The 22,066-nt window shown below is 44.4% G+C and overlaps 1 protein-coding gene across 1 annotated transcript in view; it reads left to right on the plus strand.

The window, feature by feature from the left end:
* Positions 1-9,111: 9,111 nt before the first annotated feature.
* ARHGEF37 (Rho guanine nucleotide exchange factor 37) overlaps positions 9,112-22,066 on the plus strand; it is a 68,481-nt gene continuing 55,526 nt past the window's right edge. The window contains exon 1 of the mRNA XM_053299628.1: positions 9,112-9,166. Within this exon, the coding sequence (XP_053155603.1) occupies positions 9,127-9,166 (40 nt within the window). The 5' untranslated portion in view covers positions 9,112-9,126. The remainder of the gene's footprint in view (positions 9,167-22,066) is intronic.

The raw sequence follows: 22,066 nt of genomic DNA on the forward strand, positions 1-22,066 counted from the left end.
TCCCCTGGGTGGCAAGCCACCATGGGGTCAGAAGTGTGGTTTGGTCTCCCTGGACTGCTTTGACAGGGTAGGCCATCACAAGAGCATCCTTGGTCACAGTGGGCCAGACTCCAGGATCCTTTGCCCATATATATAATCCCTTCCCTTTCCTGAGTAACAGAAGAACAGTGCCCCTCAGCTCCGCCCCTGCCCCCCTGCTAGAAACTGTGCTTGTGTGAGACTGTTTTGCTGCGGGGCTCTTACGAGGATGGTGGTGCAATTGCTGTCAGATGAAGGGCTTGCATGGCATTGAAAGGGATTTAAATGCCCTTTCCCTTCTGAGGGTGGGCAGGCCATTTTGAAAAGTCACGTTCATGCTCGGCATGCCCCCTTGCAGATCATGGCCAATGGCTGCCGCCCTGCAGACATGCTGGTGCCTTGCCCACAGTCTGGCAAAGCAAGCACTATGGAGCTTGCTGCGATGTGGCCTTGGATGACCAGGAAGAGGGAGGGGCTTCCCTGCCCTGAAAACGGAGATTGCTGAGTTGCAGTTTGTCGAATGTCTGCAATGCGATCCATGGTTAGGAAAATTAATCACAGGTTCTGCGATCTCCAGTTTTACATTACGTGCAAGTGCAGCCAGTATGTCATCAGTCAATATGATTCTGTAATCAACTGGACTGTTAAGGAAGCCCCACACATGCTGATTTGCCCTCAGTCTTTCACCCTGCTATGGCAAGCCCTCTTCAGCCCCTCCCCCCCCAGCTATGGAAACATCCACCATCACAGAAGCATCATTTGCTCATGACTGCAAACACCATGACAATAATAAGCAGCGAGCTGCTGGTGGTGAGTGACGGGCCAGGGTGGGACTTCTGGCCCACTTTGAATGCTCTACTCCTGTAGAGTGCCCTTTCATTAACATCTGAAGAGGACTGAAGAGTTTTGTCAGTGCAGAAGATTTCCCTCCCTCCCTCTCACCATGGTTCTGGCTCAGCATTAAAGTAGTTTTCATGCATAAGCATAACCTTTTAATTACAATGCTTAAACATACCATGGCAATCAACCTCCTATAAAAGATTTCCTCCTTCATTCATGATTGCATTTCCAATTCAACCTCTGCATACATGTACAAACATTTGACATCGCGTTGAGATTATTTGACGATGATCCTTACTTGTGGAACTGGCAATATGAGTAATGCTTACTCAACACCCCTCCCAGCTACTGCCTTGTTATGACCAGACCTCTAAATTCTACTGCATCTCTGGCCTGCTGAAACCTCTGTGTTAACAGGTACATTCAGGGGTTGGTTTGTCAGGGCAAGAGAAAATTCTCAGTCAGTGCCACTGCAGCAGCATTGTGAGCATCCAGATGCTTTTACATGTGGGATGTCGTGCTGCCCATGTAGTTATTTATGTATAAAATTAGCTCTGGGACGGGTGGCTGGTTTCACAGACTTGGCAGGATATTGCTTTCAGGTCACCCATTCCACGCTAGTGTGCACACATGCCCTCTCTTCTCCCCACCCCTGCCATTATGTCAGCACAATGTCTTTTACACAAGGACAGAGGCCCTGCCAATAGCCTCTGCTCAGAATGGTCTGAGGCAGATCTGTGGCATTCCTGTGACCTTGGATGGTACATTGCTACAGGAGGCAGGAGGCTGTTTGTTAGATTACTTTTAGAGCTTCCTGTTGCCGATGAAGAAAAGCTTCTGCCGTATTCAAAGTCAAATTAGTGCATACTGAAGTGCAGGGACAGAATCAGAGGAAGCTGAACTGCAAAGAATGGAGGAAGGACTTACTTTTAGGTGAGGTCATGGTGCTGCCTCCCTTCATCCTTGGCCATTCAGCTATCTCTAATTCTGTCCATGAACTTCAGTAGGTCATCAAGACCAACCATTCCCATGATGCGGTCTAAGTAATTCAGTGCAAACATTGTGGCTGATATCCAGGCTGAATTATTCATGAGTAGTCCAACTGAAATTAATGGAACAAGTTACTCATTCCTAACTTGTCCAATTAGTCTCAGTGGGACTGCTCATGAGTAACTCAGTCTGGATGCTAGCCATCATGTGTTTCTTCTGCAAATAATATAGACATTTTTATTCTGCAATATATTGACCGCACATCTGAACAAGATTTAATGGCATTTCCCAGACATTCAATGCCTGGGGCACAGTTCCCACGCCCACCCCCAAGGATTAAAACTGGAGAAACAGTTTGCTTGACAAACAAAACAAAAAAGTATATTAGGGTTGCCAAACCTCCAGGATTGGCCTGGCATCTTCAGGAATTGGCATCATTCTCCAGGAGTTTTTTCACACATGTCTCTATGCCTCGGGGTATCTGAAGAGCGAATCTGCACATAGCCATCAGCAGGGATGTGCAAAAAACCGGTTCGCCCAGTTCGGTTTGGATTCGAACCGGGTTCGAACCAGGAGGGGGTGGTTCGGTTCGAATTCGAACCAGTTCAAACCGGTTCAGACACCCAAATATTGGTAGGATGGTAGCTGGCACCCAGGGGTACCTGTCACCCAAACCCCAAAGCAATCGGACACTCGTACGATATTTTATGAAATTTTGAAAATTATTTTTTCTCTCATAGGATATAATGGGACTCGAACCAGGCCATTATTCCTTATTGTGGAGCACCCATGGGTGCCAACAACCATGCAAACCCTGAAGCAATCAGACACCCCTATGATTTTTTATGAATATTTAAAATATTTTTAATTATTTTTCTCATAGAGTATAATGGGACCCAAACCAGTCCATATCCCCTATTGTGGAGCACCTAGGGGCACAACAGTGGGGTGGGTGGTAGACAGACATGGGTGCCTACCACCCACAAAACCCCAAGGCAATTGGACACTCCTCTGATTATTGGTGAATTGTTAAAGTATTTTTGAATTCCTCATAGAGAATAATTAGGATTGCAGCAAATGTATAGCTTCACGTCGGGGGGAAGGGGGTGTCGTAGAGTGGAGTGTGGTGGCTGGTAGTTCCTAGGGTGGGCAAGGAAGCTATCAGAATTATTTGGAAGGAATTGGGCAAAGGGCTGATTTTTAAGTGATTTTTGAAGTTTACGCGTCTTTAAGGTTTTTCTCCATAAAGAAGCATGGAGGTGTCAGCAAATGTATAGCTTCACGTTGGGGGCAAAGGGGTGGCCTAGAGCAGTGTGGGGTTGGTGGTAGTGCCAGGTAGGGGCAAGGAAGCTACCTGAATTTTTTCAAAGGATTTGGGCAGAGGGCTGATTTTTGGTGAATTGTTGAAGTTTACGCGTCTTTAAGGTTTTTCCTCATAAGGTATAATGGAGCTTTCAGCAGCCCCATAAGTGCACTTGGGGGGGTGCTGGGGTGGCCCAGAGCGAGTGGTGATGTAGTTCACATAGGGTGCTATGTGAACTATATGTGAACAGACATAACTCGGGCTAAGCCAGAATTCAGAATTCGCAGCTTCCTTTCAGGGAGAAACAAAGCCCTGCCTGTCCTGGTCCCTGATAGTCCACAGGGAGGTCGGGTTAAAACCAGTGAATATGTGGACTGGCACACCGCAATCAGGAGTGGATTGGGGGGGAAAGCCCTGTTTGTAAAACCTCCAGTAAGTATTGAAAGCTTCCCTGAGTGGATAACCCAGCCTTAGAGTCCAAGACCGTCTCTGCGTAGGCTTGCCATGAACTAACCATTGTGCTACCTAGAAATCTCAGTGTTCCCCTTGCTTACTCTGTAGTCACACAGAGCCACGGACTTAGATGCGGCACCAGCACCTCACTGCCAGTTTTTCCCTCGGCTGGCAGGAACCCAATGAGGGATCCTTTCTTCCCTTTGGTGTCACACATGAAAGAGCAGACAAAAGGAATGGTAACAGAACGTTCTCTTTTCCCAAACCTCTGTCCATACTTCTCTTCTCTGCCTGTCTTGCTCTCTCCCTCTCTGTCACTCCTCCATGTCTTCCTCACTCCCTCCCTGTATAAATCTCAGTGGACTGCCTATATTCCTTGTACTACCAAGGTTGCTGAATATCTCAGTTTGCACTGTGACTCTCAATAAACTGTACTTCTTTGTTTAAAAAGCCTCATGTCTGTGTCCACTGATCCTCTAGGAGTACTCCATCACTGATATTTGCCTGTGTCCAGACTGTGGTCCTTAGCAATGCACACTTGAAACATGAGTTTTAGAGCTAATTCTTTCAATCCGAGTGAAAGCATAAGTACACATGTGGTAGCTTGCATGTACCTGGAGCAGGTGTTTTAATAATGCAGATTGTGTAGATGAATAAACAAAAGACTTCGCATTATTCCATTTGTATTGTCCTTAGAAAAATTCCATCTTCTTGGTTAATATCTGGTGTCTTATATACAACAGATATATCCTGGCTGATGTCAGCTCTGGTCTGATATAATGACAGGATGAGTCTAAATTTTCATTTTTAATTCAGTGGCCATAAAAGGCATGTTGATTTAGAAGCTGAGAGGCTGCAACTTAAATCTTTCTGCTGACCTCCTGTACCCTGTCTCAGGGCAACCTATCCCATGGCTCACCTCATCAACACTGTATATAAAAAAGATGGCTTCTTTTCCCTAAATGCTAGCAGTCTAAAAATGGAAAATAAAAATGATAAAGAAGAGGGGGAAGGGAAGACCATCTATTGTTTTATTTTACATACAGACCAATGAGTTACTCATATGGGGACAGGTAGACAGGAAACAACATGCACAATGCCCTTGTTGCTTGTCCTTCTCATAATCATGAAATTTATGTGGATGGCTGGGAGGGAGAGAGGGGCCACTCTCAGCTGTGGCAAGTACTAGCAGCAGGTGTCTGCTAAGCCGTGTGAAATTCCGTAATGGTGAGTCTTGTTTTTCAGGCCAAGGCACAGGAACAATAGGAACATAGGAAGCTGCCATATACTGAGTCAGATCATAGGTCCATCTAGCTCAGCATTGTCTTCACAGACTGGCAGTGGCTTCTCCAAGGTTGCAGGCAGGAATCTCTCTCAGCCCTATCTTGGAGAAGCCAGGGAGGGAACTTGAAACCTTCTGCTCTTCCCAGAGCGGCTCCATTCCCTGGGGGGAATATCTTACAGGGCTCACACTTCTAGTCTCCCATTCATATGCAACCAGGGCAGACCCTGCTTAGCTTAAGGGGACAATTCATGCTGGCTACCACAAAACCAGCTCTCCTCTCTTAGACCAGCTCTCCTCTCTCATGGCACAAATTGGCCCACTCTGTGGCACCAGGCATAAGCGCAGGTCAATATGGAAATGAAGTATTTGTGAGAATTTTTGTGTCTAGGATCAGGTATGATCAGTTTCTCTGTCTTATGAGCCTTTGGCTTCACAAAGGAACACATTCAATGTCAAACTGCTCATTTGTTCTTAGATTCTATGCAATTGTTTATGCATTTGGGTGTTTCTTAATGTTGCCTTGCCACAAATACAATTGACCATTTTGCAAAATAAGGCTCATAAGTCAGAGAGAAACTGACCATTTTACCTCTTAGCAGGGACCAGCAATTTGTAGGCATAGCAAGGATGTTGTCTTGGATCACGAGTGTAAACATATTTCAGATTGCATCAGCTTAGGTGAGAATGCTGCCTGTACAGCTTGTGCTCCAACAGGCTTAGCAGCTCCCCTCCCCACCCGCTCCTTTTCCATTTACCTCATTATGTTTCCCTTGCAAACCTTCCATTCCGAACTTTTCAGCTAGTCAGTGAAAACAGAGATCAGATATTGTGCACTGAAATCGAGGCCAGGAGGCTGGTCTCTTTAGCAAATTAGGTGCAAAAGACAAATGCTTAAGAAGTTAATGTACCATCAGGATCAGAAAGATTCCCTAGAAAACATCAGAAAAGAGGGACACAACTAGGGTAAGCATCTGTACTTACATTTTCAAAGCTTCAGTTGTAAAGACAATGTCCCTCAGTTTGTGGCATATAATGGTAGTTGCAAAGGCTGTGTGGAAACACTGGTAGCAGCATAAAGCGGGGGAGTGGGAGATCTGAGTTGGCACTTGCCCAACCACTTCTTAGGCCTTGTGGAAGGGTCCTGCCAGGGCTGTTTCAGCAATAACAATATATCTAGTGCAGATTGTAGGAGGAATGGAGATGGTAGCCTTGCTGTTGGGGTAGAGGGGTTGGTGCTGCTTACTAGTTTTCTTTTAAGGGTAGGAAGATGTGTTTCAGTGTTGGATTGAAGGGTGCATTGTCTTCATAATAGTGCCCTCCCCATATCTTTTGCAGTAAAACCAAGGACAAATGTCATGCTCCTGAAAATTGCTAAAGGAGGAGGAGCGCCACCTTTCTGGTGTTCCCAACTTTGTTTTAAATAGCCTACATGAGTGTTCATGCTCCTAGATGGGACAGTTGGGGAGCAATTCACTTCTAAAGAATATCTACATATAATAACCCCATCCCCTAAAATTAAACCTTAAACATGAGAAAATGGCATGAGAATAGCAGGGATTTCTGCTGGTACATAATCACTGCCAAATAGTTGCCCAATAGAGTGGCCAAACTACATTCCATTCAGCACTTGCTATGACAGTAATGCACTAGCTGTAGAGGGGGGTGATGGAGATCACATTTACCTAGGGACAAAATATTGCACTTCTAATGCTGGGAAAATGTGCTATACCTGTGACATAAGGACTACTTTCAGGAAATATATCATGTTAACATAGGGCATGTTCACACGACTGTTGGTTGGTCTGGAGGTGGGGAAAATGTTGAGGATATGTCAGGAACCGAGAGCACATGTTCCTGGTGGGCGTGTCATCTAAACCCACTCAAGTCTAGTTCCTAAGATTCTGCAACCAACATTCTCCTGACTTCCATATACAAGATCTAGAAGTCGGGTAGAGGCTCTCAGGAGGATGTTGGGTGGGGATCATGGAAACTCCCACCAGGAGTGTGTGCTCTCACATACTGACACAACCCTGCCATTTCCCTCATTTCCAGACCAGCCAGGGGTCACGTGAATCCTCCCTCAGCTTTATAAAATAAATAAATATCTCTGTCTCTTGCAACAAATGAGTAATAAGCACTTATTTACTGGAAACTGTAAACAGCTTTGGAAAAGACCTGGAAGTTTTGGTGTTTTAAGTCTATTAGGTACTGTCCCTTAAGGTTTGAATTCATGCTGTCCATGCATTCCCTGTATTTATGCGTTTCTTGTTCCTTGCATACTGAATACCAGAAAGGCTAACTTTTCCTCCTGTAACAATGTTTCATCATTTGGGGAGCGCTGTTCTTATTATTTTTTTTTATCGGGGTTAGTGGGTAGTATATTGTATTGGTTTTATTTAAATAAACAAACCCTAATGCTATCAAAACTAGCGATGCAGCTTACCATACTGGGTCGGGGGGAGGGGTCAAAGGAAAGGTCATATATGAGAGATGACTGAGTGCTGTAGTTGGGGCTGCACACAGTTTGAAACACATACAACCTAAGTAAGAACAAAAGTGATCTTCTTGTATGGATAGATGTGCAAAATCAGCATTAAATCAGCATTGGCTCAGAGAATGATCATGAGGACACAGGATGTTCTATCGCTGAAGTGAAGCAGGCACAAAGCTTTATGTTATTTGGATGGGAGAATCCCGAGAAGTTATGTGTAAGTCAGTCTGAACTCTTTGGAGTAAGAGCAGGAGTAGAGTATAAATCTAATAGCATAAAATAGAAAGGAGCGGGTGGGACAGTGGCCAAGATGTGTATGGAATATTCCAATATGTTTGTCCTGACTGACATGAGAGACATTCTATGAAAATCAGTATATACAGTATTTAATGAAATATTAACATGGAGGTGGAAAAGAGCTAGGGACAGGACCTGGGATATGGCACAGACTGCATTATCAATTCAGACATTTATCATGCAATTATTTGCTGATGCAGACATCCTGGCTAACAAAGCACTGGTGCAATAGGAGAAGCACCAGTGCTTCTGAAAAATTAAATTAACTCAGCTCCACTGCTGGCTTAGTGTTGGGAGCTAGGGGTGTGCAGAATAGAACTGGTTCTGCACCCCTAGAATGTGTGCAGAATAGAATTCTATGCACACTGGTATAGAACCAGCCCAGCATAGAACCACCCCCAGAAAGGGGTGCTGGTCTGAGTTCAAGCTGAATCGGCCCTGGTTCTAATGGAACCAGTTTGGAAACCGGTTCAGTGGTTTGAGGGGGCATGTGTGTAAAGGGGAGTCCAGTAAGGATTCCCCTTTACAAGCACAGGGGGGATGCTACATGCCTTTAAAAAAGTCCTAATGGGGGCGGCGAGAGGGTACCTTGTTGTCAGAGGCAGAGGCAGCAGCAGCTCCGGGCCGTTTCCAGCATTCCAATATGGCCCAGGTCCAGCTTCTGCGCATATGTATCCATTGGATTCCCCTTTACAAGCATTCCCCCTCAAGCCAAATCGAACCAGTTCCAAACCTGTTCAGCCAGTTCAACTCTTGGACCACACCAGGGGCCGGTGGTGGTCTGGTTCGAATTCGGCTTGAATTCAAACTGAACCGCCAGAATCGGTTCCATGCACACCCCTAGTGGGAGCAAATTTTGACCACCTCTCCTTCCCCTGGAAGTGTTCTGTGCCACCTGATAATATTCCCTGTGGGTCGTACATGCCTATAAAAAATCAGAAGGATTAGTGCAAGATTTTATCTCTTCTTATCTCTGTTCTTATTTACTTGCAGACCAGCATCTTGTAAGTAGGTCAAGCACCTGAGATTTAATAAGCTCCATTATTTACAGTAAATTTGTTTTCCCCAACATACCCAAAGTACTTGTGCAGGGCAGAGAAAGGTACATGTATAATTTCAGTTGATCTGAGTCTTGAAGTAGTTCACACCTTGCAGAGCTTTATATCCCAGCATTCACAAAGTATCCACTAGACCATTTAGATCCTCTGAGTAATGCTGAGTAATATTGTGCCAGTTGCTATTAAGTGTCATTCTTTCCAGCAATGACGCAACACATGTGGTACATAGGTGTGGTTGTCAGGTTGTGTGTGGGTGGCATAGATACCAATCATGTCCATGTTTACTTCATTCTTTCATTCATTCATCTCAGATTCGTTCCAGCAATGCTCCACTTTTTCATTGGAAAGCTGCACAAGGAAGCGTTGGTGCATAAACCAAGACAATGAAAGTATGGAAGCACAAGAAATTAGAGAACCTGTGGGAAGTCATGGTGAGTTGTGAAGCCCCAGTCTTCATAAGAAGAGACATTATGAAGTAGACAGGTAATGGCACTCTTACCCCTGGACTTTGGGCCAAAGTCCAGGGCCTCCACACCCCCTGGGGGCCCCCAAATCCTTTTGAGACTGTCCTGAGTGGTGTGGTTGCTGCTGACCTGTACTGCGCCAGGTGGCCGAGTGTGGTTATGACCTGTGCCGGTGCTTTAGAGACAGAGGGGTGAGTGGGGAAAGAAAAGTGTGGGAGGGGAATATGTTAAGTTGCATGTTGAAATGTTTTCACTACTGCATATTTGCATAAATATACCGCATGTGTTAAAAATAATGTGTGTGTGTGTGTGTGTGTGTGTGTGTGTGTGTGTGTGTGTGTGTGTGTGTGTAGGGGAATGATACTTAACTTGCAGTGGGAAGGGGGCCTCCAGCAGTGGGGACTGGCTCCAAAGGCCTTTAGCTCCAGGCTCCAACATTATCTAAGTGCACCTCTGTAGACAGGATGGACACATAGGTTCAGTTTAAGGCTGCCTGAGTGATACGTGGGTATCACTCTACATATCGATCATCCTGCTTTTTAGTGACAAAAAGATTGCAGATGCAGCAAACAGATATAATGGCTAACATGTTGACATGCTTGATCCTAGGAGGCTGCTGAGCAGAGGTGGGTGGTTCTGCCACAACTTGAAATAGTTGTACTTAGATGTTTGAATTGCTGTTTTATTTTATTATAAAATAGGTTGTCAGTTGTATGTTTATTGTGGCATTGCAGTTTTGTAAGCCATCTTGCAAGCCCTTCAAACAGGAGATTATGGGTTCCACTCTCAGTGGTGCCCCTTCTGCTTTTCCTTTGTGCAGCCTCCCTCTGACCTTTTCCAGTAAGATTGGTTTCTTTAGAAACATTCAAACGGGATTCAACAGGTTTCAAACCAGCAGCTTCTCACAACCTAAGCAAAATGCTTCCACCTTGACCAACAGGCTACTTCTAAACCTCAGGCATGGTAGAATTTGGAAAGCTTGAGGCGGTCATTCACAGGGGTTAGTTGAATGGCACAGAATGGTAGCCAGGAATTCCTTTGTGCCAGGATGTCACTTCTTCCTTCCACCCCATCACCTCCTTCTGAGCACAGATGGCGCCAAGGAGCAACTTCTTCCATTTCAACCTTATCTTTGCTCATCCCATGCCCTCATCCTTCCTCTCTCCTTGGTATCCAAGGCACTGAGGAGCATTTTATGCCCCCCTCGGCTGCAGCTGAAGCCAAACCCTGACATTTTCTAACCCCTTCTTTACTTTACTTGGTGTGAGTGCTATGCCACTCACACTCCTTTTCATCTCTTTCCTGGCTTCTAAGAGCCCCATTCCCGCTGCCTGCAGAGGGCTAGGAATGGAGCAACAGGAAGTGTGAGTCCACCCTTCCTTTGGCTCAGTTCTCCAGCCCCTGCAGGCAGAGGTAACGGGAAAGTCTGAAGAAGGGAGACATGATGGAAGTCATGGAGGAGTGTGAGTAAGGACCGCGGGGATCTGGTGAGGCAGTGGTTGAGGATCACCGGCTGCACCCTTGCTGCTGCTGCTGCTGCCGCCACCTCCACTCCACCACCTGAGGTGAATGACTCATAAGGATCATGGAAGGCCTGGCTGGCCTTGAGTAGATATGAACATGGTAAAAATAGCATCCAATTACAATATAATAACAGGCTTTTAGGTGTACTAAAGATTGACCCTGGATCTGGAAAGGTTGAGTGACATCGGTGTCAATCATGGTGTATGTACAGTATAAAATAGTCTTTGTTGTGTACTGAAATAAAATAGGATTGTTGCAGTGATCACGGCAATAATATATGAGATGCACCTCCACACTCTAGAGTATTATATAAGTGCTTCTGTATTTCTTTTGTGATCATCTAATATTGTTTTATTTACAAACTGCTCTATTTGGTTGACACAACCCTGTCTATCCAAAGAAACAATTCTCATCATTTTGCTAGAGTGCATTGCATTTTGAGATTCTGCCATTCTTTGTGACTGAGACTGTAGATAATTTCTGCCTGTAAGCTTTTTCCTCTGGCTTGGAAGAAGCCCTGTCCCTCAATCACAGCTGGGTGAGAACTGGCTATGATAGTGACAGAAGGAAACTCTGCACATTTCAGAATATATTTACTATTTCTTCTCATGTTCAAGTGCAGAGCTTGGCTTTAAGAACAGTTTATGCCGCTAAGTTAGCTAACAGTTGATGCAGCTGAGCCCTGACCTGACCAAAATTGTCCTCCCCCATCATTCCCATATACCCAGGGGTGTAGCTATAATTGGGAAGATGGGCTCAAAGATCCTGGGGGCCCCAGCTCCTGAGGGCCACCCAGCTCCACCCCTCCCTATTTTCTTCATTATCTTCTTCACTCTGAGGGGCTTCTGGGGAGAGGGGTGAACATGGGCCCCCTCTCCCCTAGCTATGCCCCTGTGTATACTGATATTTCATGGCAATAAAATTCCCTTTCCATGGTGTTTGTGCTTTGCTCCCACTACTGCCCGCATCATTTTGTAAGGAGACCTTGAGCACAGTGCTGAGTCTGACAGGTGGGAGCCACATGATTCTACAAAGGGTTCAATCTCTTTCTTATCAGGTTTGCAGTCAGATGGTTGTTAAACTCCAGAACTTGTGTGATAATTTATAGAAATGTATAATTGCGCTTATCAAGTTTGCAGTCAGTTTCCTGTAGATTCTGAATTCTTTCCTATCTGAGGAATTAAGGCATGGTTCAGATTCTTCTTTACTATTTTCAGATTTAATGTGAACATTGTAAATATGCCACACTACTCCTTCTGAAGTCTTTGCAGCTCCAAATCACACTATACCCCAGTTTAATAATTTTAAATCTTTCTTTTGTAGCCACTTTGCTACTCCCGCTCCCAACCCCCACCCTTGATGAGGGACATATTTTATACCTATTTCTTAGAGAGCTAGAGATTTTCTTAATATCCACATTTTCTGAGTGGTTAAATGTTTGCTTTATTGAACTCCACACAAATATACAATTATTTCTATTTAATAAGCAAGTGATTTTAAAATAAGCTCATGATTGTATTTTCAACTTATGTATTTATTTAACTACCACGACGATGATGAATACTTATATACTGCTCTTCAACCAAAGTTCTCAAAGCAGTTTGCATAGAAAAATTAAAAACACACATAGATAAGATGGTCCCCTGTCCCTCAAAGGACTCACAATCTAAAAATATAAGGCAGATACCAGCAACAGCCACTGGAGGGATGCTATACTGGGGTTGGACAGGGCCAGTTGCTGTCCCCCTGGGAGTTATTCACACTTGGCTTCATGTCATGGGGTATCTGAAGAGCGAATCTGCTTCACAGCAGATTTGCAGATGTTTAATTCGGGGGATTAAATGGACAGTTCACATAGGGTCAGTTCTTCTCCACAATCCCTGCAGATCTTTTTCTGTGCATGTTCCCACTGCTTGCTCCGGGTTCTTTATCAAACCAATCACAGGTGAGAGACCTTTTTGTTAGTTTGACTGAGGGAGCAAGAGTATGCAAGAGTAACACTTGCATTCATGCAGGGTCCTTCTCTCCCTCTCCCACGCCTCATCCCTCCTCGGTACCGACTCACCATGGCCAAGCGATCCCCCCCCACCCCGCCCCGATCGCAATCACAGAGGGAGGTGGCGGCTATGGGGGAAGGGAAAAACCCAGCCACAGTCAAGAAGGGCCCCCCCTCCCTCCACTCTGCTAGCTCCCTTCCTCCCTCCCCTCTCGGGGTTGGTTGGTGTGTGAGGTGTTTATGAAGAGGGTGGCAACTTAAAGGATTCGCTTCAGGATTTAAAGGATTTGCTCCTCCCCCTCCCCGGCTCTACATGTTCTCTGCACTGAGGAGGAGATTGAAGAGGAGCCAGCCCCCCTCTTGGCCCAGATTATCATTTTTATATTACCTCCCCTGCTCCTCTTGCTCCATGGCATCTAGTAGTGGCAGTGGCGGCGGCGGCGGATCCTTTGAGGAGAGAGGTCGCAGTTCCCCCCCTCCTTCCAGCCTCCTCGCTTGGCTTTCGGTTGGATTCAGATGGCGTTTTGCTCAGTGCTTAGGAGATGGGAAGTAATGATAGCTGGCACCCGAACTGAACTCTGTTTCCCCACCCCCGCCCCCCGCCCCCAGCGCTCACAATTGCAAATCTCTCAGAGCAGACCTGACCATACCTAACACAGCTGTCAAACTCCCCTTCATTGAGTTTTGAAAAAAGCCGAATTACTACTATGGCCCCTCCACACATCTCAGGAGAAGCTGTGGGGAATACCAGAAAGCACAGTTAAAAAAAAAAAAAAGCTGCCACAAATAGAGGATTTTTTTTACCCTGGACATAATTTGGGCCAAGCAAGAATGCACAGTAATTCTTAACAGTAATTCGGTGGAAAATAGAGCCCTGTCTGTACTGGTCCCTGATAGCCTGCAGAGACTTCGGGGTAAATGCAGCTAATATGTGGACTGGAACACTCCAATCCAGAGGGTATTCAAAGTAAAAGCCCTGTCTGTCCACAAATAGAGGATTTTTTAAACCCTGGACATAATTTGAGCCAAGCATGAATGCACAGTAATTCTTAACAGTAATTTAGTGGGAAATAGAGCCCTGTCTGTACTGGTCCCTGATAGCCCACAGAGACTTTGGGGTAAATGCAGCTAATATGTGGACTGGAACACTCCAATCCAGAGGGAATTCAAAGTAAAAGCCCTGTCTGTAAAGCCTCCTGGTAAATATAAGAGAATCACCACTTTAAAAGGTGTCTCTTTGCTCAGTTAGCAGCAATTTATTATTTACAAATCTGTGTTTTCACAAAGCGCCTCTAGATACAAAAGCAAGTGAGATATCCATTATGCTACCTTAGATCCACCTCTCCATTTCATATAAAATGGAGAATGTTTCACAGCATCCTCCACCCAGCTGTTAAACTAGTGGTGTGAAGACAGAAGCCTCTACATCTTTTTTATAATCATTGTGTAAATTGACCATTCTAGCATCTTTCTTCTTCTTCTTCTTTTTTGCCATGATTGTAATTTACAATGATGTCAAAACATGAAAGCACTAATTAGAATGAACCCACTCTGCAAAACAGCAGACACCTGCATCCTTTGCACCAAGAAGAGGAAAAAAGATGGATAAATAATACTTGCATTGTTTAGCATCTTTTAAAAACATGATTAAGAGGATGTTGAAAGCTCAGCGGAAGTTTCAAAAGATTAGAATTCTTGCTTTAAAATGCACAGTGAGTGAGAAGCCAAGCTTTCAAATCCAGGAGGAAGAAATAGGGTGGGAGGCTGGCAATGGTTTGCCAGTTATTAATCATCACTGTCTGCCTATAATCTCCTTGGTTTTACTCACCATTAAATGCAGATTGGTTCTAATTTAACTGGATAGGCTGTTTTACTGCAGAATCATACAAGACTCTTTGACAGACCTTTCAAGATGATCATTTTATTGTGCAACAAACCTATACTTCTTACTCCTGGGAGGGCCTGTGGGTTCTATATGGAAGCCTTTCTACCCCCTGTTCTATGTAATAGGCTACTCATGATGATGGCTGGAATGAAAAATGGCACTCCTTCCTTCCTTCCTTCCTTCCTTCTCTAGATCTGGACCTGGGCTTGGATCTGTCAAAAGGGCTGTTCGTAAGAGTGCCAGGGATTCAAGCCCCTGTCTGAGATGAGAGTGCCAATACTGACAGCTACTGCTGGTGTCAGCTACTGTCTTTCTAGAAAGTGAATCATGGGAAGTTCTGAGAGGCAAGCTGCTGTGGAGTCTTTCTGGGAGTGTACTTGTGCATTGTGTAGGAGGGGAGGTCTGAAACGACTTCTGTAATGCCGGCATAGTATTCCTGCCATTGTTGTGCAGTGCACATTCATGCCTTCCCTGCTTGGGTACCATGTGGATGTCCTTTGGAGATGTCATTGGTGCACAATTGTGATTGGTGGATGATGGTGGACTTGCCAGCGGGACTCTGTGGGAGAGGCTGGGAGTTGTTACATTATCTTTGTTTCTGCTTGTATTGCTTTACTTTCTGCTTTGCTGCAACTATATTATGCTAGTTTAATGCTGGTGTAGTGGCTGACGGTGTAGAGCAGGGCTGCTCAACTTCGGCCCTCCTGCAGATGTTGGCCTACAATTCCCAATAACCCCTGGCTACTGGCCACTGTGGCTAGGGATTATGGGAGTTGTAGTCCAAAAACAACTGAGGGGCTAAGCTGAGCTGGCCTGGTGTAGAGGGACCATGAGATTGGCCTGAAAGTGATCCCCATTCCCCACCTTTCCTTGTGTCTATATCTGACATTCCAAGGATGATCTTGGGGAAATGTGGGTAGTGCAAGAGGCAGAGATAGGACGAAATAAATGGAAGAGCTTGAATTGGGGAAGGAAGCTAATAGAAAACAGGAGCCGTTGTTCTGAGCTGGAAGCCACAACCCGCTACACTTAATGACAACATGAAAATATGGTTTTCTATTATCCTGATTAGCTAAACTTAAACAGCCCAGTTGAGATGCTGTTTCATGGAAGAATCAGGAGAAGAAGGCTAACAGCAGCTATTTTTGCCCTGGGAGAGAATTATTATGTCTTCAATTTAATTTTTTCCATTTTTCTAGAAAGTTCAAATGGGAGAAAAGAGGGTGAGGCACAGAGAACACACTTAGACTACATCAAAATGTGTAGGTCGTGGTGAAATTAGAAGGAGGTTGCTTAAAATTCTAAAAGATAATTGTTCTGTTGAGTCAGAACTGATCACTGAAGAGACCTTTATCCTGTATTAAATGGACAGATATCAGAACAGACAAGTCCATTATAGGCTCCCAGCCCATAAATATACCTCTTGGAACTACAACAATGACATTTAAAATGTTCTACTTACCTCAGATCCCCTACACTAATATCCACTGATTTGTCCCTTTTCCCTCTTGCAGTTATTATATTATTCAAAATAGGCCATATAATCAGCATTGTTAGAATGGTACAAAGACGCAGGCTTTCCCCACTCTTTCTCTGTGTGTGTGTGTGTGTGTGTGTGGTGTGTAGTGAGAATTCTAAGATGTGCATCAATTAATCAGGAATAAAACAATAGGCAGCTTCACACAATCAGTTACAAGTAAGGAAGGTGGGAAAATGTTGGGAACTGGCAGTGCACACTCCTGGGCTGCGGGCGTGTCATGAGAACTCACCCAAGCCTTGTTCATGAGCTCTCCACCTGACATTCTCCCGAGATGCTCTGCCCAACTTAAACTCTTGGTTATAGAAGACGGGTATGCACAACATGCCACCCAGTGTAGCTGCACATATGCCTAAGGCTTCTGTATACAGTCAAGATGCAGAAGGACATTCTTCTCCCTCTCACATAAGACTAGAACCAGGGGCCATCCCATGAAATTGATTGCCACAAAATTTAGGACCAACAAATTGAAGTACTTTTTCATACAACACATAATCAACTTGTGGAATTCTCTGCCACAAGATGTGGTGACAGCCAACAACCTGGATGGCTTTAAGAGGGGTTTGGATAACTTCGTGGAGGACATCAGCTACTAGTTGGAGGGCTATAGCCCACCTCCAGCCTCAAAGGCAGGATGCCACTGAGTACCAGTTGCAGGGGAGTAACAGCAGGAGAGAGGGCATGCCCTCAACTCCTGCCTGTGGCTTCCAGTGGCATCTGTTGGGCCACTGGCTGAAACAGGATGCTGGACCAGATGGGCCATGGGCCTGATCCAGCAGGGCTGTTCTTATGTTCTTATTGGAGGAGAGGTGGGTCTTTTTTAAAATGGAGAGCATGCCCTTACCTGCTTTCCGCTGCCATATGCAGCTTATTGCTGCAGCGGCACTTGTCTCAAGAACCCTTGCATGGTGCCAACATGTACATGGCTTCCACGGATGTGCAGGTGACATATGTGTGGCCAACATGGTGTTGCTGACCATGCTTATGGCACCTGCACAGATGCCATGTGCATGCCAGTGCCACACATAGGATCTTGGGACAAGCAGGAAACTGCATGTGGCGGCGGAGAGCAGGTAAGGGCCTTCTCTCCTTTTAAAAAAAGATCCCACTTCCTGCTTCCTGCTCCCCTCCCTCATGGTGCCGAACCAGTGCTTGAATCTCGTGCACATCTCTAACAGTGACAAGCGGCTGGAGCCACTGAGTTTCATGGTTATAGTGTTCTAAAATACCACATTTTAAATCATCCATTCGATGATGGGCTTTTTGGCCCTGAATAGTTGAATATCATGTATATAACAATCTACATATGAGCTTGTCCTCTCACTAACCTACTTACCCCCTCTCTTGTAACCTACTTTGCCCCTGCACCCATTTGCCCCCACCCCCAATTGGTTTTATGCCAATTATTTAGCTAAGTAGGGACTGGGTATGTGATTGGAATGTTCTGCTAGTTAGAACTGGATTACTCTAGTACCAGTGAAGCTAATGGGAGTCTTTAGTAGACAGCCATGGCCTTTGAACTGGGATCTTATGACCTAAGGTGGCTAGATGGCTAAAAGTATTACAGTAATTGTTTACAGGTGAAACTCGAAAAATTAGAATATTGTGCAAAAGTTCATTAATTTCAGTAATGCAAATTAAAAGGTGAAACTGATATATGAGACAGACGCATTACATGCAAAGCAAGATAAGTCAAGCCTTAATTTGTTATAATTGTGATGATCATGGCGTACAGCTCAATCCCAGAAAATTAGAATATTGTGAAAAGGTTCAACAGTCTAGGCTCCACGTGTCCCACTCCAATCAGCTAATCAATCCATAACACCTGCAAAGGGTTCCTGAGCCTTTAAATGGTCTCTCAGTCTGGTTCATTAGGAATCACAATCATGGGAAAGACTGCTGACTTGACAGTTGTGCAGAAAACCATCATTGACACCCTCCATAAGGAGGGAAAGCCTCAAAAGGTAATTGCAAAAGAAGTTGGATGTTCCCAAAGTGCTGTATCAAAGCAGATTAATAGAAAGTTATGTGGAAGGGAAAAGTGTGGAAGAAAAAGGTGCACAAGCAGCAGGGATGACCGCAGCCTGGAGAGGATTGTCAGGAAAAGGCCATTCAAAAGTGTTGGGGACTTTCACAAGGAGTGGACTGAGGCTGGAGTTAGTGCATCAAGAGCCACCACACACAGACGGATCCTGGACATGGGCTTCAAATGTCGTATTCCTCTTGTCAAGCTGCTCCTGAACAACAAACAACGTCAGAAGCGTCTCACCTGGGCTCAAGAAAAAAAGAACTGGTCTGTTGCTCAGTGGTCCAAAGTCCTCTTTTCTGATGAGAGCAACTTTTGCATCTCATTTGGAAACCAAGGACCCAGAGTCTGGAGGAAGAATGGAGAGGCACACAATGCAAGATGCTTGAAGTCCAGTGTGAAGTTTCCACAGTCTGTGTTGATTTGGGGAGCCATGTCATCTGCTGGTGTTGGTCCACTGTGCTTCATTAAGTCCAGGGTCAACGCAGCCGTCTATCAAGAGATTTTGGAGCACTTCATGCTTCCTTCCGCAGACGAGCTGTATGGGGATGCTGACTTCATTTTCCAGCAGGACTTGGCACCTGCCCACACTGCCAAAAGTACAAAACCTGGTTCAATGACCATGGGATTACTGTGCTTGATTGGCCAGCAAACTCGCCTGACCTGAACCCCATAGAGAATCTATGGGGCATTGCCAAGAGAAGGATGAGAGACATGAGACCAAACAATGCAGAAGAGCTGAAGGCCGCTATTGAAGCATCCTGGTCTTCCATAACACCTCAGCAGTGCCACAGGCTGATAGCATCCATGCCACACCGCATTGAGGCAGTAATTGCTGCAAAAGGGGCCCAAACCAAGTACTGAATACATATACGTGCTAATACTTTTCAGAGGTCCGATATTGTTCTATTTACAATCCTTGTTTTATTGGTTCCATGTAATATTCTAATTTTCTGGGATTGTGGATTTGGGGTTCTCATGAGCTGTACGCCATGATCATCACAATTATAACAAATTAAGGCTTGACTTATCTCGCTTTGCATGTAATGCGTCTATCTCATATATCAGTTTCACCTTTTAATTTGCATTACTGAAATTAATGAACTTTTGCACGATATTCTAATTTTTCGAGTTTCACCTCTGATTGCCCTCTGAAACTTATAGAAGAAGGCAGAAAGAGTCTGAAACAAAGCAATTGACTTGTGTATATAAACAGCCCAGTACTGCAGGATAGGTTTGGTCCTAAGAGTGCGTGTGTGCATGCATGCATGAATTGGGCTTGTATTAATTGTTTCTAGAAAGCTGAAGAGCATCTGAATATAGGAACAATCTCACTAAAATTGTAAGGAAAAATATTGAGCTCATGTTGATCCCACTATAGGTATATTATTCAGAATACTGAATGGTGAGGAAATTGGACTGAATGATTGATCACAGAAATTATTATTATCTTGTTTACACAGTCAGACAGGTGTTATTGACTGGTTTGTTTTATCCAGACATCGAGTCCTTCCCAAGGACCTGGGATGCCAGAATTTTATTGTCAATTGTTATAGATATCGTCGCAGAATATAGGCTGTTCCCAGTAAAGCTGCTTTTTGTAATTGGCTGATGGTGATTTCTGTGGCCCCTATGGTGTTGAGGTGCTCTTCAAGGTCTTTTGGAACTGCACCCAGGGCGCCAGTTACCACTGGGATTATTTTGGTCTTTTTCTGCCACAGCCTTTCAATTTCCATTTGTAGATCTTTGTATTTGGTGATTTTTTCTATTTCTTTTTCTTCTATTCTGCTATCCCCTGGTATTGCTATGTTGATTATTTTCTCTTGTTTTTCTTTATTCTCGACTACAGTTATATCTGGTGTATTGTGTGGCAGATGTTTGTCTGTTTGTAGTCGGAAGTCCCATAATATTTTTACATCTTCATTTTCTTCAACTTTTTCAATTTGATGGTCCCACCAATTTTTGGCTACAGGTAGCTTGTCTTTTTTGCAGATGTTCCAGTGTATCATCCCTGCTACCTTGTCATGCCTTTGTTTGTAGTCAGTCTGTGCTATCTTTTTACAACAGCTGATTAGGTGGTCCACGGTTTCATCTGCTTCTTTACAAAGGCGGCACTTGCTGTTTGTGGTGGATTTTTCGACTTTTGCTCTTATTGCATTTGTTCTTAGTGCCTGTTCTTGCGCAGCCAGTATTAAACCCTCTGTTTCTTTCTTCAAGTAACCATTCTTAAGCCATTGCCAGGTCTTGGTGATGTCTGATTTTCCAGTTATATTGTGCAAATATTGACCATGCAGGGGCTTATTTTTCCATTTTTCTGCTCGGTTCTTGAATTGTTCTTTCTTGTAGGCCTGCTTTGTTTCATTGGTGTTGAATAGTTTCGCGTTATTGACCATTTGAAGTGCATCTTCTTCACTGTCCTTGATATATTCTTCAAGGCCTCTTTTCTCCTCCTCTACTGTTTGATGGACTTGCAGCATTCCTCTTTCACCTGAGCTGCGAGGGAGGTATAGCCTATCAACATCACTGCGGGGGTGCAGAGAATGATTGATGGTCATGATTTTCCTGGTCTTACGATCTTGCGTCTCTAGCTCTGCCTGGGTCCAGTCTATTATTCCTGCAGTGTATCTGATAACAGGTATAGCGCAGGTGTTTATGGCGTGTATGGTGTTCCCGCCATTGAGTTTGGACTTGAGTTTGGACCTAAATTATTAATTATTATTATTATTATTAATAATAATAATTCGATTTCTATACCGCCCTTCCAAAAATGGCTCAGGGCGGTTTACACAGAGAGATAATAAATAAATAAGATGGCTCCCTGTCCCCAAAGGGCTCACATTCTAAAAAACACACAAGATAGACACCAGCAACAGTCACTGGAGGTACTGTGCTGGAGGTGGATAGGGCCAGTTACTCTCCCCCTGCTAAATAAAGAGAATCACCACGGTAAAATGTGCCTCTTTGCCCAGTTTGCATGGGTTGGAGAAAGTATTAGGGTGACCAGATGGCACAGACTATTAAATTAAACAAAAGAAAATGGAATTAAAAGTCAAGAGATCTCACTGAAGAACTTCACAAACGAAGAACCACCCTGAGCCATTTTTGGAAGGGCGATATAGAAATCAAATCAAATTAAATTAAATCAATCAATCAATCAATCAATATTGATCAGGCCACATAATGAGATATGTTGTCATTGGTCACAATGGGTAAGAAGTAGATATTCATCACCTAAAAGGTTGAAGAGGATGCTTTTCACCAAAAGAAGTCTCCAAAAAGTGAGAACATAAGAACAGCCCTGCTGGATCAGGCCCAAGGCCTATCTAGTCCAGTATCCTGTTTCACACAGTGGCCCACCAGATGCCTCTAAGAAGCCCTCAGGCAAGAGGTGAGGGCATGCCCTCTCTCTTGCTGTTGCTTCCCTGCAACTGATATTTGGAAGTATCTTGCCTCTGAGGCTGGAGGTAGCCTATAGCCACCAGACTAGTAGCCACTGATAGACCTTTCCACTATGAATTTGTCTAAGCCCCTTTTAAAACCATCTAAGCTAATGGCCATCATCAGAGCCCATGGTAGAAAATTCCATAGATTAATTATTTGCTGTGTGAAAAAGTCATTTTTTGGGTCAGTCCTAAATTTCCTGGTCTTCATTTTCATGGGATGACCCCTGGTTCTAGTGTTGTAGGAGAGGGAGGAAAATGTATCTCTGTCCACTCTCTCTACTCCATGCATAATTTTACAAACCTTTACCATGTCTCCACATAGTTGCCTCTTTTCCAAACTAAAGACCCCCAGGTTGCCTCATAAGGAAGGTGCTCCACGACCCTGATCATCTTGGTTGCCCTCTTCTGCACCTTTTTCAGTTCTAAAATGTCCTTCTTAAAATATGATGACCAGAA

The sequence above is a fragment of the Hemicordylus capensis genome, chromosome 2 (assembly GCF_027244095.1).
Source record: "Hemicordylus capensis ecotype Gifberg chromosome 2, rHemCap1.1.pri, whole genome shotgun sequence".
NCBI classification, from domain to species: domain Eukaryota; kingdom Metazoa; phylum Chordata; class Lepidosauria; order Squamata; family Cordylidae; genus Hemicordylus; species Hemicordylus capensis.